This window comes from Corvus moneduloides, chromosome 5 (genome assembly GCF_009650955.1).
Source record: "Corvus moneduloides isolate bCorMon1 chromosome 5, bCorMon1.pri, whole genome shotgun sequence".
Lineage (NCBI taxonomy): Eukaryota > Metazoa > Chordata > Aves > Passeriformes > Corvidae > Corvus > Corvus moneduloides.
Genome location: NC_045480.1, coordinates 53,020,344 through 53,044,066, shown reverse-complemented (window position 1 = coordinate 53,044,066; position 23,723 = coordinate 53,020,344). Strand labels below are relative to the sequence as shown.

The 23,723-nt window shown below is 39.7% G+C and overlaps 1 protein-coding gene across 3 annotated transcripts in view; it reads left to right on the top strand.

The window, feature by feature from the left end:
• Positions 1 to 23,723, top strand: part of SMARCAD1 (SWI/SNF-related, matrix-associated actin-dependent regulator of chromatin, subfamily a, containing DEAD/H box 1) — a 41,797-nt gene that overhangs the window by 8,650 nt on the left and 9,424 nt on the right. For 2 of the 3 annotated variants that reach the window (XM_032108871.1, XM_032108872.1), the window contains exons 4-12: positions 2,330 to 2,507; positions 5,207 to 5,270; positions 8,956 to 9,044; positions 10,990 to 11,079; positions 11,709 to 11,793; positions 13,254 to 13,645; positions 20,388 to 20,590; positions 21,830 to 21,920; positions 23,119 to 23,218. In XM_032108871.1, coding sequence (XP_031964762.1) covers positions 2,330 to 2,507; positions 5,207 to 5,270; positions 8,956 to 9,044; positions 10,990 to 11,079; positions 11,709 to 11,793; positions 13,254 to 13,645; positions 20,388 to 20,590; positions 21,830 to 21,920; positions 23,119 to 23,218 — 1,292 coding nt within the window. Of the gene's footprint in view, positions 1 to 2,329; positions 2,508 to 5,206; positions 5,271 to 8,955; positions 9,045 to 10,989; positions 11,080 to 11,708; positions 11,794 to 13,253; positions 13,646 to 13,904; positions 14,293 to 20,387; positions 20,591 to 21,829; positions 21,921 to 23,118; positions 23,219 to 23,723 lie in introns of those variants that run through there. The other variant, XM_032108873.1, reaches the window with a different exon arrangement.

Below are 23,723 nucleotides of genomic sequence, written 5' to 3'. Positions count from 1 at the left end.
CTGCTATTTCCTGAAATTCTGATGTGGTGTCTTTTTTTTTCAGTACTTCTCCGTCAAAGTTTCAACTTAAGGTAGCTACTTGAAAAGGAGAAAAAAAATTAGCAGTTACGAGTGAGCTCCTGTTTCTGCCTGTGATTTAAGTTGTAGATTGTGTAAGGAGACAGAGATGGCCAGCTGGTTGCATGTATCAAATTGGCTTGTGTGCAGTGCTGTGTAAATGTAGTTACTCTGCTTCTGGGCTGAATCCCACCTGGAAGAAGTTCAAGTGGTTTTGTACCATGCAGAGCTGATGCTGATAAGCCACACAGGATGCAACTTGCAGAGCCAGTGCTTGCTATTCCTATACTGAGTTGCTATTACTGGGAGTGAGGCATGGACAGCAGGGTGACTCCCAGTGGGATTGATGAACATGAGGCTACATCCTCTTGTACTCTTCAGTATTCCCGTGGAGCCACCAGGCGCCTCAGTGCCCGACACTTTGGCCCAGTGTGCTGGCTCAGGTGCTGGTTGATGTGTGCAGAACCCACTGAGCTGTCTCACAAGTGGCTGTTCTGGTTGAGCTAACAAACAAATTGAGACTGTGGCAGGAGTTATCTGGGTTCTGTCTGGGCTTAGGAGCTCTGGTTTGTGCTGAATTCTGGCTTTGCATAGAATCAGTCAATTCAGTGTCTGCATGGTGCATTTTAGTGCATGTGTTACCTAGTTTGGGGGTTTTGTGGGTTTTTTTTTTTTTTTTTTTGGTTTTTATTTCCCTTTTGCAGAGTGTCCCAGCTTCCTTCATTCTGAACAAGGTACAGAACAGAAAGCAGAAAGTTTAGGGTAGAAAACACATCTTTCCTAAAAGAAAGTGTGCCACAAATTTTGCTACCAGAGAGTCACTGTCTGCAGTCTATCAGAGAAAAAGCAGAATCTAACACAAGGTTTTGTGGGTCAGAGTTGCTTAGCAGTTAAATTAGTGTTTCTTTATGCTTGATAAGAATGTGATTATACACAGAGGACAAGATTTATGATGTATGCAACTCTGGCTTTGTTGACAAGTGTCTAGATGTTATTCCCTGGTAGGAAAGGATAGGATAATTACAGTGTTACCACTTTCATTTGGATTGGTTTTCTTTTTCATATGCATGTTGTAAAAGAAACCTTCTTCCTTATCAAGGCAAAAAGATCAGAAATATGCCAATAGAATTTTAATATGACGTTTCATTAAGACTTTTTTAAAAGTGGAAATAGGATTCATGTTTTGAGGCTTACAACTCAGTGCCTTGGTGGACTGAAGAAGAATTTGGGTTATCTCTTGTTACTTCCCTACTCTTAAGAGGAACAACCAGGGAGTCCATGTTGCTGTGTGTGCCTTTTGAAAAGGGAGAAAAGGATTCTATGATAAGCAGTCATCTGTATCTTTTATGTAAGTGGCGTGTAACTATTTTTTTCCAGAATTCTTTTGCAGTCTGCCTGTTGCAGCTGCTAAAGAAAGATATAGTGAGGAAAACCAGGTTTACTTTTAGTCTTTGACATACATGTATGTAGAAAGACCTGCAGGCAAGCCTTTCTGATGGTGAAATCCCTATAAAAGGACAAACTCCTTACAGTTCAATTAATTTTCATTCAGAAAATGAGATTTTTACACATCTATGGAAGGAAGGAGAATGGGAGACCTGTGCTTTGGTTCAGTCCCATCTGTGCAACTCAGTATCCTGAAAGATACGTAGGGGTTGCTTTTCCTGCAGATTAGCTCTAATAATCAATCTTTCAGTAAATTCAGAGCATTCTCTTTTTTTAGAAAGGCTCTTCCCATATTTATACATTTAAGATGCTGCCCAAGGAACTTTGAATTTTCTTTCTCAGTGAGCTGAGAACTAGAGCAGAGAGTTGATACTGTACCTGGAGAGTGTTTACAAAGAACCTAATCCACATCTGTGTATCTGTTGGGCAAATAAACACTAGCGAAGTGGTTTGAGATAAACTTGGGGTAGTCTGATGTAATTTAGGTAGCTGAAATGATGAAGTGTATTAAGGTGGTTGTTGCTAAATTATCAAGTAATCTTTTATAGAACAATATGAGGGTAAGTTGTGGTATTTCCCTGGTCCGTTCTTCCTTTTTTCTTCCCTTTGCCAAGTGGAAATTGTTTAGTGCAAAGAGGAGACTGTACTCAATACATGCCTGACTTTGTCCTGAATAGAGGTATCCCTTGGATACAAGTTGATTCAGTGTTACTGAATGCATCTAAAGGCATTTTATGCAATCCTGTTAGGTTTAGTTTACAACAATGTTCTGGTAGAGTAAAACAAATAAATTTTAATTCTTTTTTTCTTCCCCCGTACATTGTAGCTCTGAACAGTCTGATGATGATGACCAGCCTGAAGAGGAACTGCCCCAGCTGGCACTTGTAAATGGTGGGGATCAGCAGCCAGCTGTGAAGGAGGATGTAGAGGAAGATACCAGAGACTCAAAGCTGCAAACAATGAAGGAACTTTTTCCCCAAAGAAGTGACCAAGAATTATTAAAAGTAATAATGCTCAGTTCTTTGATTTATTTTGATGATTAATTTTTAGGATTTTGTAGGCAGTGTTTCTAAGCCTCTGGCTTCTTTACAGGGTACAGTCTCATGGTGGGTTAATACTGTCTGGATGCTAGGTGCCCACTAAAGCTGCTCTGTCACTCTGCTTCTCAGCTGGACAGGGAAGAGAATAGAATGAAAGACTCATGGGTCGTGATAAAGACAGGGAGAGATTGCTCACCAGTTACTATCATGGGCAACACAGACTCAGCTTGTGGAAAAAATGTCATTTATTACAAATTAGATCAGAGTAGGGTAACGAGAAATAAACCCAAATCTTAAAACACCTTCCCCCCACCCCTCCCTTATTTTGGGGCTTAACTATATTTGTGATTTTCTCTACCTCCTTTCCCCCACAGCAGCGGTGCAGGGGAATGGGATATGGGAACTGCAGTCAGTTCATCAGCCCTCCTCAGGGGGAGGACTCCTCACACCCTTCCCTTTCTCCAGAGTAAGATGCCTTTCCATGGTGTGCAGTCCCTCAGGAACAAGCTGCTCCATTGTGGGTCCCTTCCACAGGGTCACAAGCAAACCTGCCCCAACATCAGCCCTTCTCTCTATGGGTGCTACCAGGAGCCTGCTTTCATTGGGGGCTTCCCATGTGGTGACAGCCTCATTTGGACATGCACCTACTCTGCTGTGCTGTCTTCCGTGGGCTGCAGGTGCATCTCTGCTCCACCTTGGACCTCTATGGGCTGCAGGGGCACAGCTGCCTCACCATGGGCTTCACCACGGGCTGCAGGGGAATCTGGTGCCTGGAGCACCTCCTCCCCCTCCTTCACTGACCTTGGTGTCTGCAGGGCTGTTTTGCTCTCATGGATTCTCCCTCTCTCCTGCTGCAGGTGTGTTGTTCCTCCCCATTTCCCTACCCCCCAGCCTTCTTAACTGTTACCTACTGGTGCTACCACCGTCACTGATGCACTTAGCCTTGGCCAGCAGCAAGACTGTCTTGGAGTTGACTGGCACTGGCTCTCTTGGATGTGAGGGAAGCTTCTGGTGGCTTCTCACAGAAGCCACCTGTGTGGCCCCTGCCACTATCAAACCTGGCCATGCAAATACAGTGCAGCTCTTAATTGTTATTTTGTTAATAGCAAAAGGGTAACAGTAACATTTTAGGTGAAGTACAGTTGTGTAACATTTCCACATACATGGGAACTTGGGTATGTATAAAAATGAATATACAGACACACACTTTAAATAAACACCTTTAGGTACGTTCAACAACAGTGAGCTCCAGTGTATAGAAAATATTTCAAGTATTTCTTTGTTGTGACATTTAAGCTTAATTATGGCTGTCTCAGTTGATAACTGTTGGTAACTGCTGTTGTTGGAATGAGCTAACTGATTAAATGCAGAATGAGTGAAGTCATTGCCATCTTCTCCAGTAGATGAAACTCTGCGTCCTTGCGTTTATGACATTTGACACACAAATGCTTTAGACCTTCCAGCGAGGCAAAGAGTAGGTTTGAACTTACTGTGATGTACTCTTATTATGCTGACATGTCAGTGTGAAATAACTCTTGGCCATTGTCCAGTGTACAGTGAGATATGGTAGCTTATTACAGTAAAATACCTTTAGTACAGTGCAAGGTATTTTTAACAAGGTTACTTTTCAATGTTAGTACGTAATTAGGTTTTCACTAGCTTTAATTTATAAAGCTAAATGTGTTTAAACTCACCTGTAAAGTTTCCTGGTTGTTGAAGTGGCATTGAAGAAATACAGACGTTTTACTGGTGCTCTTGCTGGGTGTTTTGTTTCCCAGTGGATCAAGCTTTATGCTTAGGCTCCATTTATTTTGGGAAGAACAAAAGAGTTGCAAATAGCAATTTTTGAATTTTTCTTCTGAACATTGTAATTAACACATATATATCCAGAATGTATTTTTTTTTTCAGTTTTTGGCTGCCTAGAATTTATTTGATTCAAAGCTGATAAAAGTTCATTGGAGCTTAGTAACTTGCTAGAAGTGCTATGTGGTGTGTCTGACTGCTGTTTTGTGACTTATCCCCTGAGCAGCATGTGGGGCTGATGGTGTTTGTTTTCAGCAGAATGCAAGATAGCTCCTGTATCAGCAGAACTTTGTAGGAAATGGAGGCTGTGTAGATTTTTTTCTGCAGTTACATAGCTGCGATATTTTTGAAGGAGGACCAAGGAATATCGCAAATCTATTGTTCCTTCATGAAGGATCTGGAACAGGCTATCCAGTCAAACCTGACACAACTGATGAAGGCTGTTAAGGAAAAATCGTGAGCCTTTTGAAAAGGAAATTGTGCCATTAGAGCAAAATTTTAAAATGTTTTTTCCAAATGTGGGCTGATACTTGGGAATCAGGATTCCTCATAACTTCATTTTTTTGTGGGCTTTTTTAAAGTAAATCTGGCGGTTATGTTTGTGAAGTAGGGAAGAAAGCGATGATAAATGGCATTGTATTAAAAATGTTTCCAGCATGTGTTTTAAAGTGTTTCCAAATACAGCTTGTGTGATCAGTCCTGCTAATTTGGTACCTCTTGATTTTGCTCTTGGATTTTATAATACATATATATTTGGGGTTTTTTTTAAAATGTTTTTCAGTCACCACTGATCCAGCATGTCTTCTGTTCAGCTGGATTACATTTCTCCACTTAGCAGCTGCCTTTTTTTGTTTTGCAGCTGATAGAATCGGCGTGCACAATGGATGAAGCAGTAGCTGCTGGTTTGAAGCTCAATGACAAAGGTATGTTTAACAAAAAACCCCCACCAAACAAAAGCAAAATCCAAACTTTAGATGCTGTAGCTAACTCAGTGAAATTGGTTGGGAGGTATTTAAAAAGTGGTAAAGCTTGTGCTCAACGTTACAGTATTGTTTGTTTGTTGTAGTAACACAAAACTGAATTTACTGGCTTTGCAGGGAGAAAGACGAAAAGAGGATGTGGAGCAAAATCCATAAATCAAACAAAAAAGGGAAATTTGTTCTGTGAAGCTCAGGATTGCTTTGCATGTGGGTTCTTAAGTGATTCCTGTTCTTGCTGGTTGCTTCTTTGCCCAGAACTTGAAGCAGATAGTAATGGGTTAGCAGTAGTAATAATAAGTGTTCTAGGTGAGCAGTCTGGTAGTATGGAAAAAATATACTGGAGTATGTAGCCCTTACTAAGTAGCTATTGTTTGTATCAAGGCCCGTCGCAGTTTTTTGTTCAGGTTGTTTTCAAGACTTGCTTGTAATTCTGAACAAGAACTGTTAGTCTTAAACATTAGACAGATCCCCCTGGTTCTCTAGCAAAGCATCACCCAAACCATGCTTTTGAACCCTCAGGGCCTATTTAGGGGTGTCTGTTCTGTACCTCAATTTATGCAGTCTCATACTGTTACCAGAACAAAGCAAAACAAAAAACCCAGCACATTTTATGGGAGTGTGTTGTAAGCGTTAGACATGTAAAAGCGTCATAATTCTTGGGCTTTGGGTTTGTTTCTTGACATCACTCAAGTCTGGGGTTAAGTCTTGTCTAATATTAATATATTTTTGATTTGTTGGAGTTGGTCAGGAAAGAGTGGAATGTTGGTATTATAGAAAGCAGATCAACCATCTGTTTATAGTTCAGTTGTTTTTATTGTTCAGTCATGGTTTTCTTGAGAGATCTTAATGGAAATTATGGAAAAAGCTATTTATGATCACTCTTGATTATTTAGTTGTTCTGAGTGCTTCATGCATCTTTTCATGCAGTATCCTATGGATTTGGAAGCAGTATGTCTAGGAGGAAGCGTATGTTCCAATGTGTCGTGGAAGCAAATGCTGAGGGAGAACTGTTTTACTCCTATGTTTAAAGTACAAAATTTTTTGCTTATTTAATTCCCCCTGTTGTACTTACCATATTTTAATTTTCTTATTTTTTATAAAAAGTGCAAAGATTTTTAACAATTTCTAAGAAGCTTTAAGAACATTCAGGCTAATTTGAATGAAGGGGTGCTATTGTGTTTTGTGTTGTTTGATGGGGTTTTTTTAACCAACCAAACTATTTTTGAGTTTATCACTGTGTGCATGGTCAGATTCTATAGGTGGAAATTCTTGTATGCTGGCAATAGGAAACAAGGCTGGCATGTTTTGAGAAATACACTGCGTGCTGCTGTTCCTGGAAGACTGATTATTTTTCAAGTGTTTCGATTAATATTAAACCAAATTAAGCTCCTATGTATCCTTAAACTTTGTTGCCGTTCACAGTGTTTGAACTAAATCACTTTGATTTCTGGTATGTGGGTCCTGCCTTTTGGCCATTTTTGTGTTGATCTAAGAATGTTGTTACACATCCTTTCAATATGAGCCCACAGAAGAATCTTCTTGGCAGCAAAATTCTCACTAATCACAGCTGTTGTATAAAATATTTAGTTAGGAGTAAGCGTGCCTGACAGTGATGGTATAAATCACCTCATTTTGGACACATTTTTTAAAAATGGAGACACTACTGAACATCTGCTTTATGTGTGTCAATTTGAGATATGCTTTACATGTTGTGAAATGTTGACAGTGAGAGGTCAAGGCAAGATACGGCTTTGTGGAAAAAGTGTGACCATGATATCCTTGAGTTTTTCTGTCCTTTCAAAATGACAAAAAACTTGTATTTATAGCTTGAATTCAACAGTTGTATAGCGCTAAAACAAGAAACAGTGCCAGTTTTTTAAAGGTATGAAGATTAGGTGTGACACATTGAAAATACGTGTCTGAGTGAAAGATGAGAAGCTGCAGTAATACCTGTTGCTTGTGATTTGTTTCTGGGGTTGTTTGCTGTCCATCTTGAAAAACCATGAAGGCAGTGGAGGTGCTTCTGAGCTGAAGCCTCATGTAAATCTGTCTGATATTCACTGCTTTTTGAGCAAGAAAGATGGAGAGGGACTATTTACAAGAGCATGTAGTGACAGAAAAAGGGGGAATGGCTTCAAATTGAGAGGGTAGATTTAGATTAGAGATGAGGAAGAAATTCTTTACTGTGAGGGTGGTGAGGCACTCAACAGGTTGCCCAGAGAAGTTGTGGATGCCCCATTCCTGGAGGTGTTCAAGGCCAGGTTGGATGCGGCTCTGAGCAACCTGATCTAATGGAAGGTGTCCCTGATTACAGCAGGGCTTTGGAACTAGGTGATCTTTAATGTCCCTTCCAACCCAAACCATTCTAGGATTCTATGATATTTTTACCTATATATATGTATTTATCAATAGATGGACTTTGGAAAAATCTTGACAATGTTTTCTAGTATCTCTTACTAGATCCTTAATTTGAGGATGAGTTGCTAGTACTTTAATTTTCTTTGGGATGTTTTAATAATTTTTTTTTCAATATTTGTATGTCCCTTCTCTGATGTCAGAGTGAATGACTAGAGTAGAAAATTTATTTGGAAGTATTTCACACAAAATATCTCTTTGTGCAAAAATACAGCTATTTAATGTTCCAGAGCTAAAACTATTTTGATCATCCAGACAGTCTTCTGGACTGGAAAGCAGGTGTGCTTTGTGTGTGTGTGTGTCTGAGTGTGCTTATTCACTGGTCTCCCAGGGTAGGCTGGGGGGGGAGGTTGACTGGAGATACTGGTATCAGACCCCAAAGCTCTGCAGACACTTACTGTTCCAGAAAAGCTTTAACTTCCAGTACTATTTCAGATCATGGACTAGGAATTGTCACAATAATTTGTTCTGATAATGCTGCTTCAAGCCAAGCTGGTGTGCAGAAATACTGGTAACATGTTCTTGCCTTCATGAGCTGTGCACAGCAGCAGTCTGAAAGTGCACCTGGCTGGGCAGGCCTTAATGCTGAGATGATAATCTCCTGACAATCACCAGGGCTCAAGATAGTCAGAAAATTACGGCTCATGTGGACTATTTGTAAGTGATAAGGTTATCACAGACTTAATATGCATAGTTTTCTTTCAGACGTCTGGATTTAATGTTGAAAAGCATTTGGTAACTGCTCCAGTGTGCATCTGAGCCAGAAATCAGTCATCAGCCTTTCCAGATCGGCAGTGATGTACATATTCCAGCACACAGATGGGGTTCAGCCTGGGAGAAATACCAGCTTGAATAAAAACAGAGACAGATACACCTTTATGCAACTTGTGTGTAAAAGCATGTTGCAGTTAGTTATGAAAAAAGAATAATAAAATGCTATTTCCATTGTTATATGTGAGGTAATTACTTGCTTAATTGCCAGACTGCTAAAGAAAACTTAGAGATAAATAAACCTGTACATTCAAGCAGCTGCTTTGTTTCAAGTTTCAGTGTATCTGTGGTCTGTGGTAGGAAACTGTTATGGAGACTGGTAAACACTGTGCAGGTAACGAGTAGCTACTAGATTGTTGTGGTAATTGAAATATCCTGCTGTTATGGGGTGAACTTAACAAAAGGAGCTAAATCTTCTCTTCCATCTCACTTCTTTTTGAAGCTGCCTCTGCTAAAAGGAAACTAAGAGATTCTCCCACAAATTGCAAAACCAAAAATCAGCAAGTTGCAAAAAAGTCAAAAGCTAGTTATGTAAGTACTGTGTTTTTCTCTTTATGCATTGTAAAATAAACTGAATTACCTGACTTGGTCAGTGACAGTGGTGTGTTTTATCAGAAAATCCAGTTAAATCAGACCTTGCCATCTGAATGAGATTTTTGTACTTTTTTTGTTGTCGGTATTTTGAATGGAATTACCTGCTTTGTTCTTTAGTGCTTGTGGATTTGTATCACACCAGCCAGTTCACTGCTTTGGGGAAGTGGTTGAAGGCAGGCAGCAGTATGTGAGGCTCTGAGTACCATTCAGTTTTTGTGAACATCAGTGGGAATTACAGGCTTTGGATCACTTTGCCTCCTCAGGTCATTCCTTGTATTTCCTCAAGCACATGAAGTTAATATCTTTTGCTACTGCTATTCTTTGTTATAGAAGTAATGTTGCTTATATATTTGAAACTATGACTTAAAAAAATCTTTAAAAATAATGAATTGGTTACATTTAAAGGACTGACTACTTTGACCTGTGCTAATAAATGGGAACTGTGTCATGATCCTGGGCTATTCAGGATGGTATTTGGCAGATTTGCACAGTCCTACAGTGCTGTCATGAGGCCATCTCCCAGGCATCCCAGCAGGCATCCTTGATAGCCACTTATGTAGAGAAAGGAAATTCTGCATAAGTGCTGGAGGCTGCATGAAGGAGGGTGACTGTGTTGAAATTTAGGCTAATGTTGTCCTCAGACAGAACCAAATAAAGAAAACACGGTTTTCCATTAAAGCAAAAAGACTACTACTCTTTTAGTTTATTCCCCTTCTTCCTGAAAGAGAGATTTGAGTTGGGCTTGTGTTTCTCCTCACCAAAACCCTGGGTTTGGTTATGAAAGGAGACTTTAGTGAATTTTTAACCAGCCAGCCTAGCAAACAATGCTTCACTGGACCTGGTTTCATGTATCAACCTGTTTTCTGTTCTTGAGAGTTTCATTACAATTAAGAGGGGAAGAATTGGAAAAAACAAATGTGGAACATGGGTTTTTAGAACTCATTATAGAGAACTGTAGTGAGAACTTGCAGGGTTTTTTTTTAGTCTTGCTTTTCCCTCTGGTTCTCAAGACCAGAGCATACTTGGGCAGCTATTCTATGGACTGTAGCTGCTGTCTTAGTGACACTGTAGGCTCACTGAGGAAAGGAATGATGTCCTCTGTTACTCAGAGTGCCTCTGGGTGATCTGGTTTGTGCTCCTTCCTAAAGTAAACATTGATCCAGCCTGTTGGTATCTCTGCTGTAGACAAGTAGCTCTGTAACCACTTTGCATTCAAAGCTCTAGGAAGAAACTGGATTTTCTGATAAAACACACCACACTGTCACTGGTGTGGTGAGCACAAAGCAGAGCAGCTTGTGGCCTGTGGAAGTTTTGGCACTTGTTAACTTCCATTTTGCAGGCTGATAGTAGCTGTTAGTGAAGCTATTGTTGATGAAAAGTTTTACCAGTCTTTGATGTGACTCCATGATGCTGTGACATAATATTTGGGGATTTTTTAACCCATCAATCTTAATATAAGCATACCATTTGACATGTTCATAGGCTTTGGTGGGTTAAACAGTGCGTGCTTAGTAATCTAATCTGATTGCTAACCTTGACTTCTTCTGCCTTAAAATCATCTAGAATTACTAACAATTTTTGATTTTAAAGCAATATAAACTAGACCGTTCTAAATTAACTGTCTTTTGGTATAGAACTTGGCACTGTGTATGCTTATCAAGCAAAGAGTTCCAGTTTTTGTGATGGAAGGCATTTTCTATGTTTATGACAGTTGTGGTCTTTCTTTGATCATTGACTATGTATGAGGAATCACTTCAACTTGAATTTGTCTTATGTGCTTTTGTCATTTAGAGTAGCTCTTTAAAGGATAAGCAATATTGATGAGGTTTTCTTCTGTTTCTGTAGTTGTATTTTATATTAAACCTACCTTTCTTTAACATAGCTGGATGACTCAGAACCCAAAAGACAATGGGAGAGGCAAGAGATGCTTGTGAAGAAGTTGCAAGGTACATTCCCTGGATTGGATAAGGAGGTGAGCTGATGTATCCCTATGGCACATCAGGTTTTGACTTCTTAAGAAAACTGCAGCTGTTGATAGTCCATATGAAACACTTCTTTTACCAGCAGCAATTTTGGAAAGAGCCCAGGGTAGGAAGGTTTTTGCTGTTCCTCCTTTTAGAATGTAGCTTGTCCTGAACTGAGAGCAGTGGGATGTGGTTAGGACTATACAGAACTTCTCTTTGTACATTTCTGGCCCTATGACAGGCCTAGCATAGTCAAATTTGATGACTTTTTATAATAATGCAAGGGGAAGTGATCCCTCCCTCTCTCACTCTTCTCCCCCAGACTGCTAAATGTATCATTCACTTTGTTTTAGTTTAGTATCTGATGATTCTCAGCGACTGCTCATCAAGTACTGAGCTTTAAACTGTTGGAAGCAAAGCCTGTTCACGTGTGTTCTTACACTTCTTAAAAGTGGAGCGCAGCTCTGCCTAAACTGAGTGTGTAAAGATTAACTGAAGGGTTTTCTCCTTTTGATTTCCTTTATTTTGAATCACCTGATTTTGAAATTCAGGGGTTTTCTTTGCCTGGTGTTATTAGGCACAGTAATTTAGCTTGTGCTTATCTCACCACAATGCCAAATGTCTTATTTTTCACTAGGAGCTGAGAGAGGTACTTCAGGAACATAACTGGGTGTTTCATGATGCACTGGAAGCCCTGAAAATATTTGCAGACGATGAGGAGGGTAAAGACAGATTTATAATTCATTTTATCCTGAGACACAACAGACTTGTGATTCAAATACTTTTGAATGTCCAGCAATGACAGTCCTGACAGCAACATGCCTAGAAACTTGCACTTGTACTTGAAATTAGTATTACAGGGAGGATAAATGAAGGAAAATAAATTTGTCTGTATTTTTATCTTTTGCTCTGTAAGTAGGGATAAATGTCTTTGTCCTGCTAATACAGGTAGGCATAAAAAGTTTTAATTACCTATGGGTATATCTTAAAATATATTTTGATAAATGTCAAAGCTGATACCTGCTCCCTTCCCGCTTGTTTAAAAATAAGCTTGTTTTTTAACTGGACTAATTTGTAAATTACTGGTTTCTAAACCAGTAATTGCAGATAACTGCATAGGTAACAAGTGATATATGCTATTTTGTCCTTGTAAAATGTATTCTAGGAGAGAAACATACTAGAAATAGGCCTTGAATTATGCAACCCATCCGTAAATACCAGTACTTCAAATGTGGCAGGGAGCAAACCCAGTGATTCCAAGTAAATCTGCGAGTTATAACTACTATTTAATGAATTGATTACTTTTCAGTGTGTTACACAGCTGTCAGATATGTGCATGCTTTTCTGTATCAGCTATTTAAGTGTTCTTGGGATAGGGCAGAGTTCTTAATTGAGTTATTTACAAGTGGAGAGAGCTATCAGTACTCAGGAAGTTGAGTCCTTACTGCTGCTTCTGAGAAGGCAGATGTCAGGGTTGGATTCAGTCAGTAGCAAGCTGGGACTGGGCAGAAGAGAAACTTCTACACTGCAAGTGCTGTCTTCCAGTGAGGGAATCAAAACCCATGCAAGGCACTTCTGAAAACGACTTGCTTGTGCTTTGTTAAATAACTTTTGTTTCAGCTGTTCTGACAGCTGAGTTATTTTGGTTGGAGATGCCTCATTCTTTGAGTTTTTTTAGCAAGTGCATGTTTTCGTTGTCCCATCTCTAATACTGTACTATAATGCATTAAAAAGGAAAAAATAAATCATTTTCTTGGTGAAAAAAAGGATTGTTTTCTCAAATCAGCAGAATTAACGTCTCTGCAGTCAAGTGCAGTGGGACCAGTATCTCATCTTAAGGATACATCAGAGTTCTTAACAGTTTGCTCTTACCTCAGAGCTTCTGTAGCTCACAAATATTACATTATGTTCATCATCTCTGTTTTAAGATACTTAAAACCTTCTCCTATTTGAGCATTATACAAATTAGCTTTTCTTATCCTACACTCACAGTTGGAGCTATTTACATGTTTTATACAGATTTGCTTTTCTTTTCATAACACCTGCTGTTGAGTTTTTGTGTATTAAATACTAGAACTGTGTTTTACAGATCTCTAGGTTTTATTTTGGAAGAACAACTTGTGTTTGCACCAGCCCTTAACCAATACGCATTGACTTGTTGCCTTCTGTGTTGCGTGCATAGGCATAGAATTTCCTCCCAAAAGGAAAGTTGTTGACTGGAGTGAAGCCTCCACCGAGAGCCAAAGTGATGAGAGTAAAGAGAAGACAAAGCAGAAATTTTCTGAGAAAGAGCAGAACGGCTTTCAGAAAAAGGACAAAGGCAAAAGGAGCATTTGGAGCGCTAAAAGAGAAACAGAACACATGGAGGACGAGTCCGCTTCCGAAGATGGCGGCAGCTCCCTGGATGAGGACTACAGCAGCGGCGATGAAGTGATGGAGGATGGCTACAAAGCGAAAATCCTCAGCTTCCTGCAGGATGCTTCCCTGAGCGAACTGACTCTGATTCCCCAGTGTTCTCAGAAAAAGGCTCAGAAGATAATAGCACTCCGGCCCTTTAACAGCTGGGAGGCTCTGGTAGGTCTGCATTCTTCCTTTCCTATCCCCAGCCTGCCTAGAGTCAAGGTGGCTTCAGCCTAGAGAGGCTTAGATGGGTGGCCTTATCCTCATTAGGCTAAAATGCTATGTTCCTCCTAAGCCAATAGCATTTCAAATAGTGTCATATGACCTGATTTTGAATGAATTAAGGGGTGATTTTTCTGGAAAACTCAAGCTGATTGGCTGACATTACTGTCACTCACTCTGTAAGCATAGAAAGTTGGTTGATTTCACAGCAGAAGGAGAAATTGGAGCTTTCACTTAAGAAGGAGGTGTTTGCTAGCCTGTTCTGAGCTCTTGTAGCTGAAAACACATGCAGGAGGGCAGAACGTGGCAGGACCTTTACTGCAGACGCTTGTGTAGCAGCAGCAGCTTCCAGGATAGCTCCATGATTGAAGAAGCCAGCATGGATATTTTCAGTTTCAGGCAAGAAATGGTCGTTTTCTTTTTTTTTTCTTCTTCTTTTGTGCCTTTATTCTACTGCAGCTTAGTGTCTAGCATGGTTTTGCTAGCTAAGCAATGCAGCCATTTTTAGTGGAGTGAGCTGCTGTGTTTTTGTTAATGAAAGGTAAAGCAGCAGAAGGCTAAGCCACAATCCACCACAGAAGGGACAAGGATATCTGTGGGTAAGTACATTATCTACTGTCGCTGCGTTGTTACTTTCAGATGTTTACCACGGCTTTTTTGTAGACTTCACATTCATACAGTTTCAGTTAACTGCAAGACATCAAACCTGCTAAGAGCAATGTGCTGGTAAGAAATTTGAAGTGCACTACAGCAGATTGTCTTGATTTAATTTATTAGTGCTTTGGATTTTAGAGCAGTAACTGTGCATAGGCCTTTTTACAAAGTAATTGGTGGTTTTTTTCATCAGTGTGCATTCTGAAACACCCCCCCCCCCCCGCCACTGACATATGCAAGAACTTCTTCAGTATGTGTAAAACAATAACATTTATTATCCTGTGTGTGAAATATTTTACCACAAAACAGTAAGGGATACAAAAAAGAATTTTAAGGAAAACAAAATGATCTTTGTTTTGTTGCAAGGTGGGGGGGGGCGAGACAAGAGGACGATACTTCAAAAAAATACAAGGTACAGGTATGCTGCAAAAGAAATCCGTTTTGCCCCAAGCCTTTGGCGTCTCACAGAACATCTGTCGTGCAGCTATTCCTTTCTAAACTTGTTGGATTTTGCCTGAGCTTAATTCTTTGCAGAAGTATTTGCTACAGGGCTCTTCTGCTCTTCTCTGTGTAAAATATTTTACAGTTGAAAAAAAGCTGCATGGGCCTGTTTGAATTCAAAATTTGTCTTTCATGAAGATTGCTGCTGTCAGCAGCCACATGTTCATGTAGTATTGTGAATACTTGCCCAGAATAGAAGTGATTTGCAGCAGATTTTAGCAGATGTTTTGTATCAGTGTGGCTTTAATTGTTTATAAAGATCCAGTAGCTCAGTAATCCAGTGTTTCTCCTACCAATTAATAAGAGTGGTTAGAATAATGGAGAGAGCTGATTCAGTTACAGCATTAAAGAAATTGGCTTAGTTTTAAGGTCTCTTTTTACTGTAATGGTATCTTGTGTAACACAATGTAAAGCACTACAAGTTGTTACCACTTGTTCATTATTAGAATTGAGGAAGATATTAAGACTCTAAGCCTGAGATTAAAACTAAAGCCTGCTGTTTTGTAAATTGACTGTTTTTTTCCAGGAAAACACAAATGAGAATGCCTTTTTTTTTATTCTAGACAATCTTTTTAAGTCGGACTAAGCTATTTTGTTTCCAAGAGGATTTAAATTAATTTCATAAGCTCATAAGGTTAATAAGAACACTTGGAAATACTTATTCTTTGGAGTAGATATTTCAGACAAATGTTTAACTTGATCTAGGAATGTTTAAAATACATCGAAAATAATTCAGCAGACGTGGCTCTCAAAATAAATGGAGAGAGCTGAAATTGTCCTTGCTCACAAAGATTAATTTATATGGCAGTTTAGAAGTGCCTACACTGTAGATTAAGTACATTTTCCAGGAGGGTAGTTTTATCCAGTCTTCAGTGCTGGACACGACTGGCTGGGAGAACCTCCTCTCAAGCACCAACTTGCATAAAGAGTACTTGGATATGTCCTTGAGGCTTTATGTGTCTGTCTCCTTGGAGAAGTGAGCAAGGTGTGCACTGTGCAAGGACTGGTGCCCTCTCTCCAGAGTACGTCGTGTGCATAGGGAAAGTAGTAGGTAACAAAAGAAATTGGGATGTGTTTTCTGAGAGCACCTCTCTCAGTGCTTGTCATATTCACAACCTAAAACTGCACACTGCTTCCTGAGGCAGAGGCTTTGGAAGGGTGGGCCCAGGTGCTTCTGCAAAGCCCAAGCACGGAGCTGAGATATAAGAGGAGGTGTGATGGGCAGATGGGAGATCATGAGGGGCAGCCCTGCACTGCTGGGAATTGGGCATTAGAACACAGGAGGAGCAGATGAGTGGTAGACATACTAAAGGATGGTCAGCAGAAAAGCATGGCTGTGACATCCAGGAGGAGAGGCAGGAATGAGCTCCAAGAGTGTCGTCATCTGTGGAGGGGAAGGTGAAGCAAAGGATCAGACCAAGCTGCAGGACAGGGTGGAGAGAAAAGTTCACCTCCCATTGTCTAGGTCTGCTGTCTTATGTTACATAGATCTTGTGCAAGAGGCACAGCCATGTTTTTCTCTCTCAGTGCAGGCCTGCTCTGTGCTGGCTTTATGCTCTATACCTCCTCTAGACAGACATGAGGTAGTAAACCAACAGCTGTTAAGAGAGACCTCCTCTCCTGGTGGGTCTTTTCACAGAGTATTAGAAATTCTGAGTTGGAAGGAACCCACAAGGGTATCAAAGCCCAACTCCTGTAGCCCGGCACAGGACAGCCCCATGAACCGTGTGCCTGAGAGCATTGTCCAAGTGCTTCTTGAATTCTGTCAGGCTTGGTACTGTGACCACTTCCATGAGGCTCCTATTCCAGTGCCCAGTCACCTTCTGGGTGAAGAACCTTTTCCTGATACCGAACCTAAACCTCCTCTGACACAGCTTCAGGCCATTCCTTCAGGTCCTGTCCTTGGTCACCACAGAGAAGAGATCAGTGTCTGCCTCTCCAGTTCCCCTTATGAGGAACTTGTAACTGCAGTGAGGTCCCCCCTCAATCCCCTGTGTTGGCTTTTCACCTCTCTCTCCTGTTTGCTTTGAGGTCCCGGTGATGCCCCACTGGCACACATTGTGGGCCAGCAGACAGCATGGTTTCTTTCCTTGGTGGAAGAACTTCTGGGCACCAATTGCCTTTCGCCCCGTCCTCACTCCTCTAAAATCTTGTTGGTGCTTAATTATATTTTAACAGTGCTCTGTTTTCCAAACTGTGGCATTGACCAGTGTTGGAAACTGCAGCACTCAGCACCATTTCTCAGCAGAGAGGCTGAGAGCACAGTCATGTAAGGGCAGTACCTGCATGGGTTTATTGGTTTTCTCTGTTTTTGTATTTCGAGTTCTTTTACTCAGAGTTCGAATTTAAATGCAGGAGATCAAGAATTCTTGTTCAGACTTAGTTGTTTATTGTATCTTATCAGTAATACAGCTGCACAGTGTGTGCCTCTTAGTTGGCAGGGTGGAAAATGGCCATGAGTTCTCACTTCCAAGGTTTTTTGAAGTCTAAATTAACCAATTATGAAATGCTAAGTAATATGTTTTTACTTACAATCCAATTACTAACTTCTCATGTCCTGTGGTGCGGAACTTCTGAACCAATACCATAATCCCTAGATTTATGAAGAAGAAAGAGAAAGAAGAAGACACAAATCCACACCCAAAATCCTCCATATTGCAACCTATTATTACCTATATCCTCTAAACCTAATTTTCTACATTTCTACATATTTCACCCAGTGATATAACTTTAAATTACACAGCAACAGCCTCGTTGTTATCACACAATTTAGGAAGCTTTTCCCAGGGTTTTGGATCGAATACAGTGTGTTTCTGAGGATCACTGCCTCTCAGCACTGAAAGGCTGAAATTCTCAGAACCCAGGGTTCCAACAGGGTTCAGTGTGTGCCAAGGAATGAAGGCAGAGCCAAGACTGGCTCCCAGAGGAGCTCAGCTGGGGTGTTGGGGTCTGGGGTGGTGGTCTGTTCCTTGGCTTGTTGTGTGTGCCCAATGCAATTTCCTGCTGGCTCTGGTAAAAGCTGGAGAGGAACTGGAGAGGGTTTAATGCTGTTCAGCTTCTTATTTTTAAGGTGTATAACTGTTACCTATTTCAATTTCCTTTTAGTGTAAAAATATATGTATCTCTGTGAGACTTGCTGTATCCTCTCATTTTTGTCATTCACAGTATTACTCTGTCACAAAATAAGCTGTCTTGTTTAGCATTTAAATACTGTGGTTTAAACAATGTCTGTAGAAATTCTTACAGAATACACACAAGTAAAGCTGATGGAAAGTGTTACATAGAAATGCTGACATAGCACATCACTTCTGGGGGAATGGGAGAACTGAGCTGTCAGTGGTGGATGTATTTCTCCATCATATTCTGTACACTGCAGCAGTATATGAGCTAGGAGATACAGACTCAAGCTCCAGCTTTTTTGTCATCTCATTTTGTTTGGCTGCGCATGTACAAACTGCCACAAAACCCAAACTCCACAACCGCCTTGCACCAAAGCCAGCTGAAGGGAAGCAGCAAATGCATCAGGTTAGAAAAGGAAAACTGCTTAACAGTGCGACTGGAGTTTGTTGATTGAGGCTGAGCCTTTCACCCTTAGGCATTAAAGTGAGAGCCTAGATCATCTTGCAAGTGGTGTGAAGTAAGCCCAAGCAGAGTATGCTGGTGTGGCAATTCCAGGTGTGCCGTGGAAGCTCATGGGTTCAGTTTCCGTGATGGTCTCACATTTTTGGGCCTCATTTGAAAAAAGGTGAACTTGGGAGGGTGTCAGAACCTCTAGAAAGCAAAGGCCACCCGTGGATCTGCTTTGTGTTCTGAGCAGGGTAACACCCTGTGTTTCACATGCAAACCAGTGGCTGAAGTATTTCTTGTTGCAACTTGGACGTTGATGTTAATGTGCTGACATGAAACAATACCATTTCTTTTAATAACAGATGGCTCAATTCTCCACACCTTTACTTATGGATTACAGGATTTTTATTCATGCCAACCAAAGCTTTAGGCATCAAAACAAATTTTGAATTTTTGTAGACACCTATTAAAAACTTGTGTTCTTTTTTATTTCTAAATAGAGGTGTCTATTTAGAAAACTTTGCAGGTGTTGACATGTGCATTTTAGCCTGGTCTAACCTATGAGTGTTGGTAAACTTTCTGGGGTTTGTTTAAAATGGAAAAAACAGAAACAAAACAAACATATCCCCCAACTGTAATTGCCTCACTCCATTTATTTTTTCAATATTTTTCTAATGAAAGCTGTTTTTAAAATTTTATTTTATTGTAAATTCAATCCGGTTACACTCTTCACCGTAACAAAACTTGCCTTTACTCTGCAATGTGGCAAAATTGGTGAGTTGCTTAACACATAATAACTGGATCATATGACTCCTTTTTTATGGAAGGAATTCTTGGAGGATATATGCATATGGAGTCTTGTGGTAAATTTTAACAGCTCCCTGATCTAAAATTCAGAAAACTCTGTGTGAAAATTACCTCTGTTTTAATATAAGAATGGCAAATCCAAAGCATCTTGTATTCTTCAATTCTTTAAATCCATTAATAAACAAAAAAAGGTATCTGTTCTTTACAGTGAAATAGGGATAACTACTTGTGAAAATACTGTCATTATAAATATTACCCCAGAAACATATTTAGTGGTAGGTTTTACACTTTCTGCAGATGGCACTACATGGAATTCAGGAGAAATTGATGGGCCTGAAGGGCCTGTTTTGACACAGCTTCAGGCTGCTTGGCTCAGACATGTAGAATATTCATACTGAGATGAAGATCTGAAGTTTAGAGGAAGGAAATACAAAGTAACTAGTGTGGACTTGAGGAAGCAAGTGGTAGAAGTAAGGCTTCTCTGTCCTGTCAGTACTTGGTGGCCACAGAAAACCTGGTGTAGTTTTGGGAAACTTCTTATCCTTCTTTTTTTTTTTTCTTTTTTTTTTTTTTTTTTTTTTTTTTTTCTTTTTTTCATATGCCTAAGTCTAGTTTGAATGTGCCCTTTGTGGTGGAGTTAGAACTGGAACCAAGTAATGCTGAGCCCCAGACAGACCCATAGTGAAATGTAGTAACCTTCGTTATAGGTTCATTTGTTTGCCTTGATGCCTACGTTATGCTTGCGTCCTACATCTTTAGTATCTAATAGGGTTTGTTTAAAAGGGCATCTTAATGAGAATGAGTGCTTTTTTTTCCTTCCTTTTGGGGTTTTGTTCTGTTAGTGTGCCTGGCCTTCAAAGCTGGCTTTGCACTGTATGTTGCCTCCTGTTGAGGATTTTGAGTTTAAAGTGCCTGCATTTTACATTAGAAACTCTTCAGAGAATTTATCTCTTGCACTGTGGGGAGCTGCAGTGATGACCTTCAGTGTGGATTCACACAGTTTGCAGTGGGCCAGGTGTAAGGAGTATTTGAAGTTTTGAGAGAAGATGGAAATGCTGTTGCTGTCTCCTACTTGAATTACTGCCTGCAGCAGCTGTGGATTTTCACTGCAGCACCTTTGCTGCTATTACCACTACTCACAGAATTTTTTTTAATCATTTTGCAGTTTACAAAAATGACAAAGACTACTGGTTTGTCAGAAGATATAGTGTGGAACTGCAAGATACTGCTGAAGGAGAGGGATGTGGTTCTAAAGCTCATGAATAAATGTGAAGACATTTCCAATAAACTGACAAAACAGGTAACCAGGATTACTGGAGATGGAGGATGTGGATGGAACATAGAGCAACCCTCCATTCTGAATCGCAGGTATCTCTCATTTTTATGCTTTATAAGGGTGTTGGACAATGAGGTGTACTTGAAGACTGGGATTTTCAAAAATGTAGTTTCTGAAAGTAGAGTTGCAGATTTTTCATATTTAGCTCTCAGTGAGCTAAACAGTGATGTGCAACACTTGCGAGAATCTAACAGATTTTTTAAGTGTATCAGGAAAGCTGGTGAGCAGGATAAGAACATAAATTATAACAGTGTTTTATTTCCTGCAGTTTCTGGTGAATGTAACAGCCAACCTTAAGCAATGGAATCATGAGTTGTCAACTTATTTCAAATAAAAGTCCAAACAAACCTGCTTCTGTAACAGGGGACAGATTTCAAATGGGATTAGATTTCAAAGATGCTAAATTGGAACAAATCTGAGCAAACTGGGAAGGTTTATCAGCTGGATGAAAGACCTTGGTCAGGAAGTTCAGATGTGCAAAGTAATCTGAAACTCTGTATCCAGTGGGAGTAGCAGCAGGGATGTGTTGTGGGCGAGGATTTATTTCAAAATTGGAAAGGTTCTCCAAATAGATATTAGGAGTAAAGAGAGAGCTTAGGAGGAATGGAAATAGATATGGATATGGATATGGTGGAGGGCATTATCCTAAGGGTTAGGAAGCATAGGCTTGTAGTGGGATTGGCCAAAGTAGCAGCTTGAATTAGAGTTGGATGTTGTTACAAGTAAACAGCAAAAGGATTCTCATGTATGTGAGAATAAAACCTGGGAGGAAGCAAGAAGTCTTTGAAGGAAGAACGTCAGTGATATTTCTTCTTTGGAAAAAGTGCTGGACTGGGTGACACGCTGTTGAGTGTGCTTTGTGCGTTGTATGTTTAGATTTGGGTTTTTCTTTGGTGCTGACACAAACAGTAATTGTACAACAGAGCAAAATTAGGAATGCAGCTGCAAAATGCCACTTAATTCATGGTGTATTTTAAAAAAGAGTGATTCTGTAGCTGCTTTTATCTGGTTGTGTATCACTGATTGTAGAAGAAAAGTATTTCTTATGTTACTCACTTTGATCATTTTAGGTCTATGAAGATGCAAGCAACTCAGTTTGTGTACAGGTGACTGATTAATAAAGTTTGTGGTTTTCATTACACAAGGAGATCTGGAGGGCATTAAAATAAAGGCAATGTTAAACTTGCCATTCGGTGATTACCATAAGTGTAAAGTTGTGTTTCATGGAGAAACAAATAAAAGGTGGTAATAAGCTTGACTATTTTTAACAGTTTGAAACTGAAGCCATATCAGAAGATTGGTTTGAATTGGTTAGCACTGCTGTATAAACACGGATTGAATGGCATCTTGGCTGATGAAATGGTGAGTGTCAAACGGCTTATTTAAGAATGATTAAAATTTTGCAAAAAAGACTTTGTTAAATCCTTGCCTAGAAACCTAAAGCAGATTATAAGTAATTTTAAATTGCAAATAGTTCTCCAAGATCTTAGAAGCTGCTGAACTCCTTCTTTCCATTTGAAAATCAAAAGTAGCCTAAAATTTGTGGACACTGACAATTACAAGTCACATGGTGTCTTCTGATGCAGTGGAGCCAGTTTCTACCACAACAGGTTGTTTTCAAACCATGGATTTTAACAGCTCCTGGCCCCAAAATAAAATTCATTCTACTTGTCCAGCATTTAGTGTAGTGAGCACCTGTTTTCTCCATTTCTCCATCAGTTTCAAAACAGGCAGATAATAATACAGGAAAAATTAAATGGGTAGAAACATTCAGTGCTTCTCCAGAACCAGCATTTCCACCATCTCTTTTCATGACACTCCCCATCAACTTTGAGCTAAGAGAGAGACAAGCTTATGGGTTTGAGGTTTTGTTGAGTGCTGACACCACCCATAGTTGTACAACAGAAAAATCTTAGTGATGCAGCTGCTGAATTTGTGGTCTGTTGTTTTAATCCTGGCTGCTGTTCATCTTCTCATGAACCATGAATGAAAGCATTGGTTTGCCTTGCTATGAGTTAGGCAGTGTTTCTCAACTTCTCTATGTTTCATGTTAGTAAGAATGTGTGTGTTCTGTGGTAGATACACGAAATTTTTAAATTCATGATGTAGAAAACAGGAAGAGTGAGTGTTGGTGGAAATGTAGGCTTATCTTAAATCTGATTTGCATATTAAATTCTACTTCAGAAATAGCTGGAATATCCTTTGTACAACTGGCTCAAATGGAAATAAATGTTTAGTTTCCAAGTAATCATTTTTGTGCACCATTGGTTCAGGAAGGTACATTTTTGACCATGATTTGAGGGATGATATTGAACTAAAATGAAAAACTTCATAAATGGAAAAGATGAATCCTTGTTCAAATATTGAGCTGAAATGATAATGAAGTTTGACTGAGGTTCTACTTAAGAAGGAATTGTCTTCTCTAAAATTAGCTAAACAGAACAAATTTTCATATCAAAGTTTTAATATTTATTGGGCCTTCACTACACTGTAGCTGTCTTATGTGTACAAAACACTTTTATGTCCTACAGATTGTGTAAATGGATTTGTTTTCTCTTAGGGCTTAGGAAAAACAATTCAAGCTATTGCATTTCTGGCTTATCTCTACCAAGAGGGCAATAGAGGTCCCCATTTGATAGTTGTGCCAGCTTCAACGTTAGGTAAGTTACAGGCTTCAAAAATATTTTTGTTAGAAAAAAACCCCAGACCAATCATGGACATACTGTAAAGCAAATATAATTTAATGAAGGAAAACTTGTTTTTTTTATGGTGGTACTCAACTCCTTAGGTGATCTGAATTGGAATGCAGACCATACTGCAGGCATGCTTGTTCTGAATTAATTAGATTTAGCATGGAACTTTTTTAGATGATCTGTATGCTTCGAAAAAAATAAAGCTGCTTGTTACAGTTTGAACTTGTGTAGCCAAGTAATCTCTTTACTTACTGAATGTTGGCTGAACTTCCTAGTCTTCAGGCTGTGCTTAGGGTTAGGTTACATGACATTTTAAACATTCACTGTCTTTTTTCCTCTTTACTGCGCAGCATCTGTCAAAGCAGATGAAAATCCCAAAATGATGAGGCTGTCTGTCTTCTAGTTGTGTGTTCTCATTGTTTTATGGCCTCAGTTGAAAGTAGGAAGAGTATGGTGGAATGAAATGTCAGCA